Source organism: Planococcus citri, chromosome 5 (genome assembly GCF_950023065.1).
Source record: "Planococcus citri chromosome 5, ihPlaCitr1.1, whole genome shotgun sequence".
Lineage (NCBI taxonomy): Eukaryota > Metazoa > Arthropoda > Insecta > Hemiptera > Pseudococcidae > Planococcus > Planococcus citri.
The window spans coordinates 22,618,629-22,630,646 of record NC_088681.1 but is presented as its reverse complement, the minus strand read 5'-3'; the positions used below and the strand labels follow the sequence as shown (position 1 = coordinate 22,630,646).

The following is a 12,018-nucleotide window of genomic DNA, read 5'->3' as shown; positions in this document are numbered from 1 at the left end:
TTCACGAAATCTGTTGCTTATTATAAGGGAACCTTCACAACTCGTCAACTCCGATCGAGCTGAAATTTGGCTCATTGAAACAGCAGGTCGCCCAGACCTCGGGACTGAATTTTTAGCCAATTCTTCGATTCTCAAATTTAAAAAAATATATCTATCTATATATCAAATCGTCAAGTTTTGCAAAGAGTTACTTCAAACTTCGTTTACCATCTAAAGTCAATCCTTCGAATCGATTGGCACCATTTCCCAACCGATCCGGAGTCTCTATAGAAAATCTTGGCTTTTCTCCAGCAAATTTCCAATTGCTCCAGGAGGCGTTACAATCAACTTCGGCGTCTGAAAATGTACTTAATCCTATCATAAGTTTGACCTTCTGAATCGATTATGGCCAGTGAATCGCAAATCCGAAATGAAAGGTTAAAAAGTGCATTTTTTTTCAAAAGTTGAAAAATCTTAAATTTAAAAAAATCCAAAATCGTTAATTTTTGCTACAAATTACTAAAAACTTCGGTATATCTCCTAAAATTGACCCACCAAATCAATTGCCACCATTTTCGAGCCGATCTGGAGCTTCCAGAAAAAGTTGCCTTTTCTCTGGAAATCTCAGTTTGCTCAGAATACTGCCCCAGACACAACAGCGTGAATCCATCCACTCAAGGTTCGTCTTTTTTATCCTGTAAAAATGTGCCCTCACGTTTTCTATGATTCTGGAAGTAGATTGACTTAAAGGGTGGATTATATTTTGAAAAAATTAGCGAATTGTTTTTTTTTATTGATAAAAAAATAAAAATTTCAATTCGTTATCTCCAATTTGCAATTTTCCGGCCCTAATCGATTCAAGAAGCCCAACTTGTGACAGGATAAAATTTTCAGCGACCGAAGCTGATTACAACGTCTTCTGGGGTGATTCCAAATTACATGGGAAAAAAGTCAAATTTTGCTCAAGGCTCTAGATTGGCTGAAAAATTGTAGAAATCGTTTCAAGGGGGGAGGGGGGAGGTTGCTTCAAGGTGTAAACAAAGTTGTAAGTAATTTATTGCAAAATCTGATGATTTTGGAATTTTTTATAGTTATTATAATTTTAATCATTTTTCAATTTGTAAAAAAATACATTTTTTCAGCTCTTCGTTTTGAATTAGCGATTTGCTGGTCCTAAATGCCTTAAACGATTTGAAATGTCAAACTTTTATGATGGGATCAAATTTTCAGCTGCCGAAGTTGATCTACAACGCCTTCTAAAGCGATTTGAAATTTGCTGGAGAAAAGCCAATATTTTCTGGAGACTCCAGATTGGCTGGAAAATAGCGGCAATCGATCCGAGGGATCCATTTTAGATAGTAAACGAAGTTTGGACTAATTTTTTGAAAAAATTGGCGATTTTAGATTTTTTTTCAATTTTGAGATTTTTAAATTATGAAAAAATAAAATTTTCTATTCGTTTTTTAGGATTTGGGATTCACTTGCCATAATTAAACTTATGAAGGGATTAAATTTTCAGCTGTCAAAGTTGATTGCAATGACCTCTGAATGACCTCTGGAATGATTTGAAATATACCTAATTCTGGAGAAAATCCAACTTCTCCTGGATGCTTCAGATCGACTGGAAAGTGGTGGGAATCGATTTGTGGGGTCAACTTCAGGGTGTATACAAAGTTTTGAGAAAATCTTTCCAAAAATTGACGATTTCGAATCTTTTCTGAATTTGAAATTCTTCAACTTGTAAAAAAAACTTGATTTTCAAATCGTCATCTCGCATTTGTGATTCACCTGCCTTAATCGATTCGAAGTGTCAAACTTACGACTGGATTAGATTTTCAGCTGCCAAAATTGATTGAAACGCCTTCTGAAGCGATTTGAAATTGCTGGAGAAAAGCCAACTTTTACTGGAGGCTCCAGAATATCCGGAAAATGAAGGCAATCGATTCGGGGGCGGTATCTTTGGAAGGTAGATGAGATTTTAAACACGTTTCTGCAAAAATTAACTATTTTATTGGAAATTTTTTTCAAATTAGGTAGAGATTTTTTAGCTTGTAAAGAATACATTTTTCAACTCATCACCTCGTACGAGTATTTACGATTCACCCACCATGATCGATTCAAAGGGTCCAAATTATGACAGGATTAAATTTCCAGCTGCCAAAGTTGGTTAAAACGCCTTCTGGAGCGATTTGAAATTTTCTGGAGAAATACCAACTTTTTCTGGAGGCTCCAGATCGGCTGGGAAATGATGGCAATCGATTTCGAGGAACAACTTTAGGGTGAACACAAAGTTTTGAGAAATTTTTCCTCTTCTGGAGCAATTTGAAATTTGCTGGAGGAATGCCAACTTTTTCTGGAGGCTCCAGATCGGCTGGGAAATGCTGGCAATCGATTTTGAGGATCAACTTTAGGGTGTAGACGAAGTTTTAAGAAAATTTTCCTCTTCTGGAGCGGTTTGAAATTTTCTGGAGAAATACCAACTTTTTCTGGAGGCTCCAGGTCGGCTGGAAAATTGTGAAAATTGATTCGAGGGCTTGACCTTAGATGGTAAAAGAAGTATGGAGTAACTTTTCGCAAAAATTTACAATTTTGGATTTTTTATTTTTCAAATTTGAGATTTTTAACTTGTGAAAAAATACTTACCTGATTTTCAAATTGTTTCTTAGGATTTGAGAGTCATTGGTCATAATTGATTTGGAATGTTGAACTTATGATAGGATTAAATTTTCAGCTGTCGAAGTTGATTTCAAAAACTTCTGGAACAATTTGAAATATTGCTGGAGAATGCTCAACTTTTCCTGGAGGCTCCAGATCAGCAGGAAAATGATGGAAATCGATTTTGGGGATCAACTTTAGGGTATAGACGAAGTTTTAAGAAATTTTTCCTGTTCTGGAGCGATTTGAAATTTGCTGGAAAAATACCAACTTTTTCTGGAGACTCCAGATCGACTGAGAAATTGTGGCAATCGATTTTGGGGATCAACTTTATAGTCTAGACGAAGTTTTAAGAAATTTTTCCTCTTCTGGAGCGATTTGAAATTTGCTGGAGGAATACCAACTTTTTCTGGAGGCTCCAGGTCGGCTAGAAAATTGTGAAAATTGATTCGAGGGGTTGACCTTAGATGGTAAAAGAAGTATGAAGTAACTTTTCGCAAAAATTTACAATTTTGGATTTTTTATTTTTCAAATTTGAGATTTTTAACTTGTGAAAAAATACTTACCTGATTTTCAAATTGTTTCTTAGGATTTGAGAGTCATTGGTCATAATTGATTTGGAATGTTGAACTTATGATAGGATTAAATTTTCAGCTGTCGAAGTTGATTTCAAAAACTTCTGGAACAATTTGAAATATTGCTGGAGAATGCTCAACTTTTCCTGGAGGCTCCAGATCAGCAGGAAAATGATGGAAATCGATTTTGGCGATCAACTTTAGAGTATAGACGAAGTTTTAAGAAATTTTTCCTGTTCTGGAGCGATTTGAAATTTGCTGGAAAAATACCAACTTTTTCTGGAGACTCCAGATCGACTGGAAAATGGTGGCAATCGATTCCAGGGGTTGACTATAGATGGTAAACGAAATTTGGAGTAATTTTTTGCAAAAATTGACAATTTTGGAATTTTTTTCAAAGATTTTTATTTTATGAAAAAATACTTACTTAGGTATCTACATATAATTTTCAAACCGTTTCTTAGGATTTGTGAATCAATGGCCATAATTGATTTGGAATGTTGAACTTATGATAGGATTAAATTTTCAGCTGTCGAAGTTGATTACAATAACTTCTGGAACGATTTGAAACATTGCTGGAGAATGCTCAACTTTTCTTGGAAGCTCCAGATCGGCTGGAAAATGGTGGAAATCGATTTTGGGGATCAACTTTAGGGTGTAGACAAAGTTTTGAGAAATTTTTCCTGTTCTAGAACGATTTGAAATTTGCTGGAGGAATACCAACTTTTTCTGGAGGCTCCAGATCGGCTGGAAAATGGTGAAAATTGATTTTTGGGGTCGACTTTAGTGGGTAGATAAAGTTTTGAGAAATTTTTCCTATTCTGGAGCGATTAGAAATTTGCTGGAGGAATATAAAATTTTTCTGGAGGCTCCAGATCGGCTGGAAATTGTGTTTGACGAGTTTTTAAGACAAGACAAACCGCTTGAAGTGAGCCTCAAGAGTTACATTCAATCATGTGTCAAAAAATATAAAACAACACCATAAATATTGCATTGGAATTTCCCCTATTTGTTTACTAATTGCTTCAACTATGTACCTATACCTAATTACCTAATACACAGGATATCAGTTTACATTCTATACGGATCCTCATAATTCACGTAAACAAGATAATGGATTTTTTTCTTCAATAAACCACGTCATTATAGATATTTTCCCCACAAAATCTGGCACGTTTTTTGATCCAGCTCTAACAATTTAAGCGAAACAACCACCGTCGTACCATCAAAGACCAGTCATGCTCGGTTGTTTTCTCGCAAGCACCAACAAAAAATGATTAGAAAAAATGTACTGAAGCTGAATAGGTAGGTACTTGCATTAGGTAACCAATTTGTGATTTATGTTTTCCTTCTTTAAATCGTTTACTCAAATGAACGTTTATGCAAAATATCTCTTGCTATGTAATTCTTTGCAGCAGATACCTCTAAGTAGGTATTTCTGCATCAAGGTCATTGAAAAAAGAACTAGTAAAACAAAATGGTTGATTTCAATTTCGTTAATTATGCATTTATAGCCGAGTAGAGTGGATTTTCCGACATGGAAATTCGCTGTTTTAATTTTTCGTTTCAAATTTTTCTGTAGAAATCTGTAGCTCGAGTAATGACGGATGAACGTTGCTTCGAATTGTGGTTTTTAGACCAACATACATAATACAAGAAGTCGAGCAGAATTTGGAATGTAGCCAATCGATAGAAATTAGATTTTCTAATCAACTTTGTAATGACGTAGAAAATTATGCAGAAAAAAAACTATAAAAAAAACTTGATATTAGAACTCGAACAGTTCCGATGAAGAATTTAGTTTTGGTTTTAAAGATTTTTTGTTTACCTATTTGGTGGTTATCTATACATAGATCTCAATCTGGCAACGATGCTTCTCATATAGATCATTAGCAATATGCGATTATAATGAATAATACCTTGCTCGTGTTTTGGTTCGAGATTTTAGATGAACTATAGCTCGTGTTGTTAAATTTAACGTTACCTACTTTTAAATTAATTTATCGCATTATAGTCTATAGATATTGACTTATCAGTTCATTCTATTGACTCATTCATGCATTTAAATTAACTCGAGCATTTTGTTCATTTTGTCATTATTACCTACATACGTAAAAACCGTCGTGTACTTTGCGCTTTCCGTCGTCGTGTTTATCTCTGCAGGTTTTTATATTTGCGAATTATTTTCGACGAATTCCAAAATGGGTTTTTTCAAGTAAGTATGTTTTGAAAATCCAGCTTCTAGGTAAACTTATGTTGTGAGAGGTTCTTCGTATCCAGCATCCGTATCTGTTTCACCAAAATACTAAGTATACAGCTTCACTATAGGTCCAGGTAGGTAAGTATAAAAATAAGTTGTAATGGTGGGGTATAAAAAACAAAGCAAGGGTACCTGCGATTTTTTAACATATGTATAGATCAGCAGCGATGATAGCACCGTGAATCGATTTTTGATAAGATTCATGTGAAATTCCCAAAGTGCCAGTGGACGCGAACTTATAAACGACGCTGACCATGACTACTGATCATCAGGTCATTGCTGAAACTGGTTTAAGTACAGATAGATACAGTTATCAACTTATTACAGATTTGTTTTGATTTCACGTGTGGTTCGATTCGAATTAATCTATTTCACGTTAAAATAAGTTTTTTCTTTATTTTCATATAGCAAGATGTATTATTGTTCGTGTTTGTTGTTCTTCTCATTTTTCATGGTGTTTTCCAACGTTGATTCCGCTTCAGGTAATTACATTACTATTCAACTAGCCTAATGGGTACCTAATGGAAATTAGAAAACTATGTACTTACTACCTACCTACGTCTAATTAGATACATGTTCGTGGTACTATAAACTTAACCATTGCTTACCAAAATTTAATTTCGAGTTGTTTTATTGTTGTGACGAATTTTTTTAGTTGACGCGAGTACGTATTTGCTTGGGTTTTTTTGTTTAATTGAATAATTTCACTTTGGAAGAAGGATTAATAAAAAAAAAAAAAAAAAAAAAAAAAAAAAATGACGGTAGCTTTATGGGTTTATTTTACTGAAACAATCGACTTATTCAGTGTCTATTTGTCATATTCGTGTAAAAAAATTAATCGCCCAGAGCTCAAGTTTAATGATCTCAAGTTGGAAACATTGTGGATTATAGGTCATTGAATCTGCTCATTTATAGTATTTATACTAATTAGTGTATAGGTACTTTACTTATGCAATGCTTACACAATGTAGAGAGGTTCTTCATCTTGTACATACATATATCTGTGATTGAGACGTAGGTACCTATTGAAGAAAAAAAATGAACAACAACCGTCAACCATACTAAATTAATTTACCTATAAGTAGTTATAATTTTTTTTTTTTTTTTAAAAGAGAGCCCATTTTTTAAAATTTTACTGCAGTATAATAAAATACCTATGGTTGTATTCCAACACTTTCTATAAAAAAAAGTAAAAAAAAAATGGATTAATTTTGCCTGTTTTGGAGAATAGATTATCGAGTAATGTAAAAAATTTGTTCTGATCTTTTTTTTTTTTTTTTTTTTTATTGGAGCGTTATTGAGAACTAGTACAAATCGTGGTAAAAAAAATCGAGGAAACGTTTTATACCCTGAATTAGGTACTGACTGATGGACTTTTTTCATGAAAAATGATGTCATTTTACTTTTTGATTCAAACAGTTCCAACAATTTTTTTGTAAGTCAAGATAACGGGTTAAAATCATGTAAAAATTTTCAAAAATGTATCAAAATCGCTGAAAGGTACCCAAAACTTGAAAATTTTTAGTAATTTTTCCAACGTACACGAAAAAGTTTTCAAAACATATTAAAATAATCTAAAAACACCAAAAAAAAACACAAAAAATTAAAAAAACTAAAAATTACTTTCAATTGCTAAAATTTAAATGAAAAATACCTGAAGTGCATGAACAAGCATTAAAACCCCTTAAAATGTAAAAACATTCAAAAAAGCAATAAATCACTAAAAAAAAAGTGCCAAAAATACACGAAAAAGTGTAAAAAACTTGTTGATGAATTTTGACAAATTTTTCAGATTTTTTTTTTTTAATTTATACTTTTTTTGTGCATTTTTGACAATTTGCATTAAAATTCAGTCATGTTTCGTTGATCGTTGATTTTCATTTTTCAGAAATTTTTGAATTCTTTTGGTATTCGTTTTCATTTTTTTAAAATTTTGATACCAATTAATTTTAAATATTTCCGTTTTAAAACTTAATTTGTTTCACTGCTTCGTTTATTGAAATTGATCATTTTTGTAATTTTCTCTCGCTTAAATTTTGTTTTTTGCATTTAGATTTTTTTCAAATATACAAAAAAATTCCCAATTAGATTTTTAGAATTTCAAATTTAAAAAAAAAATGTTTATCTTCTATTTTCTCATAAGGACTTGTTTCATCGTTTTCATTGCTGAAAATTTGAAAACCACCATCTCAAAATTTCAAAATTGGCACAGGAAGCTTTTTAAACTAATTTCAACCTTTTTTTCATCTCCCATTTTTCAAAATCCTGAAAAATTGGATTTAAAATACCTATTTATTTTGTAAATCTAATTCTAACATTAGTAATACTTATTAGAAAAGAATAAACTTTCTCCTTATTTCAAACTTTGCTCTTTCGCCTGATTATGGAAAGTTGAGCTTTCTAAAAGTGCGTTTGTAGCCCAGTCAAAATGCAATTTGACCCAAACATAATTGGGATCAAAAGTTTTTTTGGTGAATATTGGCTAGGGTGGTATGCTGAACAACATACTAAAAGTCCCCGCCCCTACCTCACGAGCTAACCCCCCACTACAGTGGATCAAAGCCCCCCAAAATCAGTTTTTCGTCAAGAGCTCCTGAAATATTGAATTTTCAGTAAAATGAGCTCAGTGATCATTTTATCTCCTCTTTAATACCTATCAAATGAGCTATCGACCAACTCCCTAGCCTCAAGGGGGGTGGCGCTACAACCCCTCAAAGTGACGTGATTTTAATAATTTTACATTTTATGACTTGGGACTTGTAACCTGTTCTAATTGATAAAATGAAGTCAAACTTGGGGAATGGGATTCTTTTGGGAGCTAGAGTTGACCTCTGGCGTGGAGAGGGTCAAAGTTGAAAATTAAAGAAAGGTAATTTTTTGGAGGGGCATAACATGACCCCAAATGGATAAAAAGGGTCCAAAATCATACCATCGGACAGTACCTTATCTGTGATCATCATATCCAAATTTCAGCTTCCTGGGTCATCCCCACCCCATTTAAAGCGGAATTAAGGTGAAAATCCCCTTCTTTTGCCCCTATTTGCGGGGTTTTCCATCTTAAAAGGAGTGGGGATGACCTAGGAAGCTGAAATTTGGATACGTTGATCACAATGGGAATACTGTCTGATGGTATGATTTTGAACCCTTTTCATTCATTTAGGGTCATGTTATGCCCCTCCAAAAAAATGACCTTTCTGTAATTTTCAACTTTGACCCTCCCCACTCCAGAGGTTAACTTTAGCTCCCAAAAGAATCCCATTCCCCAAGTTTGACTTCACTTTATCTACGTATTAGAACAGGTTACAAGTCCCAAGTCATAAAATGTAAAATTATTAAAATCACGTCACTTTGAGGGGTCGTAGCGCCATCCCCCTTGAGGCTAGGGAGTTGGTCGATAGCTCATTTCATAGGTATTGGAGAGGAGATGAAATTATCACTGAGCTCATTTTACTCAAAATTCAATATTTCAGGAGTTCTTGACGAAAAACTGATTTTGGGTGGCTTTGATCCGCTGTGAGGGGGGTTAGCTCGTGGGGTGGGGGCGGGGACTTTTAGTATGTTGTTCAGCATACCACCCTAGACAATATTCACCAAAAAAACCTTTGATCGCAATAATGTTTGGGTTCATCTATTTTTTTCTGCTATTTGACTGGGCTATTGAAATAAGGAGAGAGTTTTTATTCCTTTCCAATATTATTGGACTCCTTAGTTTCGGTTGACTCATTTGAGTCATTACTAGTTCATCTGTTTCTAAAATAATGCAGGAAAATAAAAACAGGAATTTGTTTCAAAATTAAAAAAAATTATTTTAAAACCAATTTTTAAATAATTTAAAATTTTTGCATTATTTTCCTGTAAACTTAGAAAAATTAAAAATCGGATTTTAAATATGTACTTCAAAAAGTTCAAAATTTGTTTTTTTTTTCAATTGAAATTTTAAGCCAATTACTGTCCTTTTGGTTTTTCAAACAACAGCCTCAAATTTAGGTGAATAGGTACCTATTATTCTCAGCCATCAGGAGAGGAAGGGAAACAGTATTTAAACATCTTGTTGGGTAGGTCTAGATACGTATTCGTTGTTATATTGTATGGATTACAGTCTAAAGTGCGAATTTTATTGACCTTAAAGTGTAACTATCGCTATATAACTTACAAACTCCTCATAGACGGCCTTCAATCTTCAAACACTTCGTAGTACAAATATCGGAAGAGATTTCTTCCATCCGGAGGAATTCAATTGAAACGAATTATTTTCGCGAATTGTTAGAAAGAGAGCAGTTGACCTCAGAAATGAATGAAAATATAGCGAATAGGTAGTAGCAGGTACCTACCTCTACCTAACATAATGATAGATGTCCGAGAATATATTAGGCACGAATGAGTTGATGATTCATTGTGTTTAGTGTTCGTTTCGTAAAAACCCTTGTTCACTTCATTAAACAACAATTGCAAACAATAATTGTTAGTTCCAGAACTAGATAGATAATCGAATAAGGTATTATTATTAAGCAAAAAGGGGACAAAAGATTATTGAAAACATTTTTTTCCCTCAGTAATCATTTTCCTTTTAATCTGACAGATAGGCAACTTGTTTAACTCGTATTTTTTTTCACCTGATGGCATTTGATTCATGTAGGGAAATGTATAGTTTGACTGATAGATTTGGTGGAAGAAAGGAGCTTATTTCCACAAATTAGAAGAACATAAATTATTCCTCATGAAATTCTCCTTGAAAAAGAGTTATCATTTTGTCTTTAAATGAAGAAGTCTGATTTCTGGGAGTAAATTACCTCGCATTTTACCCAATTGAAAGCTCTATTTCAACTTTTTATTTTTTATATTATTTATACTCGTAAAATTAAACACTCGAGCATGAAAATTTACCATTATTCTTCGATTTTTTACAGTACACAAACGCGGTCTGCAGCTCCCTACAAACATCAACTTAGACCTCAAACTTGGCAAAGGATCCGCAGCCAAAAACGCCGAAGCACCTCCTCCCACCGACGGTTCCCATAAAACAGTAATAAATGCACCTTTCGGCCTAGCATCGTTGACCATCACCACCAGTAATAATAATAAAAAACCATCGTCATCGTCTTCGTCTTCGTCTGCCATCAAAGAACCTGGTAAGCCTTGCAATACGGACTCTGAATACATCGAGACCAACGATAATAAGAAACCCTTAAATATCGGTGGTTCGAGTGGCACATTAGGAGGTCAAGGAGGCGCGTTTTTCGGACCACCGCATATGCGACCCCATTCAGAGTTTGGACCCCCTCCACCACCACCGCATGACTATCACCATCATCCTCATCCAGACTCTCATTACCCTCCACCTCCATCTTCTCATCATTTCCATCACCATCCTCCACCTCCTCCTCCACATCACTCTCATCATCATCACCCTGACTGTCACCACGGTGAGGGTGAATTTTTCCCCTCGTTTACTAGCAGTACTGAAATTCCATTCGTTCCAGAGGTTAAACCGGATCCGAAAATCACCACCGTTGCTCCGCCGAAAGAAAAAATTCCAGAGGTTACGAGTGCCGCTTCGAGTACTACCCAGAATGTTGATTTATTGATTGATGAGATATTTAGTGGATCGAATTCGAATTCGGCTGGTTCGACGACGACAACTAGAAGCAATATTGATGCGAATAATGCGGAGCAGACTGGCGAAGGTGTATTGGATATCAGAATGCCAACGCCAGCACCGTCGAAACCGAAACGTTCGCGTTCGTGATGATTTGATGTGCTAATTAGTTGATAACGTACTCTTGTAAATACCTAGCTTTATTCGAGTGCATGTATGAAATACGATCATACGATTCATACGTTCATCAACTTTCGTGTTCTTTGACTATAATGCCACAATATGTTAACGTATGATTTAAAAAATTTTATTACAACTTGTTAGAATCAGAAATACCTATTATATGTACATCTTTGTTCGTAAAATACATGTACGGTGTGTGAGTTGAGTACCTATTACCACTGCCTACTCCATTCAAAATTTTTAATGCCATGTTCATAGTGGATAATTAGATGAAAAAAATTTAGCGTAGATTCCTAACTTTATGTTTATACATTTTATATTTATACTCGATGACCTAAAATTACTGCTGATTTTAGATTTTTAAACACAGAAAGCCCCAAGTTGTTTAATTTTATCCTTACCTACTTGATATCGTAATTTTTTGAATGAATGACATGTTGACATTCCTATACTTACTTCATGTTTGTATGAAAATCGATGTACAAAAAACATGAATGTATTTGTTAGTACGTAGGTAATTAATATTTAATAATGTACTTGTAACCATGTTGAATTGAATGACGACTGGTGAGACATTGCAGTTTTGTATTTGAAAGCAATAAATTTAATATGTGCCATAATTTTTTTTTTCACCGAATGTTTTCTATTTTTAAATTATGGAAATGATTTTCTTAATTATTGGGTTAGTTATGCTGAATTCTGAAATTAGGCGTTTTTCTGAGATCTACGTTTGTTTTATTCATCTTTGAAAAATTGAGTAAAAAAAAAAA

General features: G+C 33.9%; 1 protein-coding gene across 3 annotated transcripts; it reads left to right on the top strand.

Moving 5' to 3' along the window:
- The first annotated feature begins 4,988 nt into the window (after positions 1–4,988).
- Positions 4,989–11,868, top strand: LOC135847112 (homeobox protein OTX1-like). 3 transcript variants are annotated; one of them, XM_065366530.1, is made up of 4 exons: positions 4,993–5,424; positions 5,878–5,951; positions 10,377–10,598; positions 10,950–11,868. In XM_065366530.1, the coding sequence occupies exons 1-4, from the start codon at positions 5,411–5,413 to the stop codon at positions 11,213–11,215; spliced, it is 576 nt and encodes a 191-aa protein (XP_065222602.1). In that variant the 5' UTR covers positions 4,993–5,410; the 3' UTR covers positions 11,216–11,868. The 3 variants fall into 3 exon arrangements, with proteins under 3 accessions (XP_065222600.1, XP_065222602.1, XP_065222601.1); XM_065366528.1 differs by having other exon boundaries at positions 4,989–5,424; positions 10,377–11,868; XM_065366529.1 differs by lacking the exon at positions 4,993–5,424 and adding an exon at positions 5,426–5,547 and having other exon boundaries at positions 10,377–11,868.
- Positions 11,869–12,018: the final 150 nt, after the last annotated feature.

Bases quoted from the DNA above. Each gene is read 5' to 3' on its own strand.
- LOC135847112 (XM_065366528.1), top strand. The intron at 5,952-10,376 runs GTAATTACATTA...GATTTTTTACAG, and splicing joins CAACGTTGATTCCGCTTCAG to TACACAAACGCGGTCTGCAG.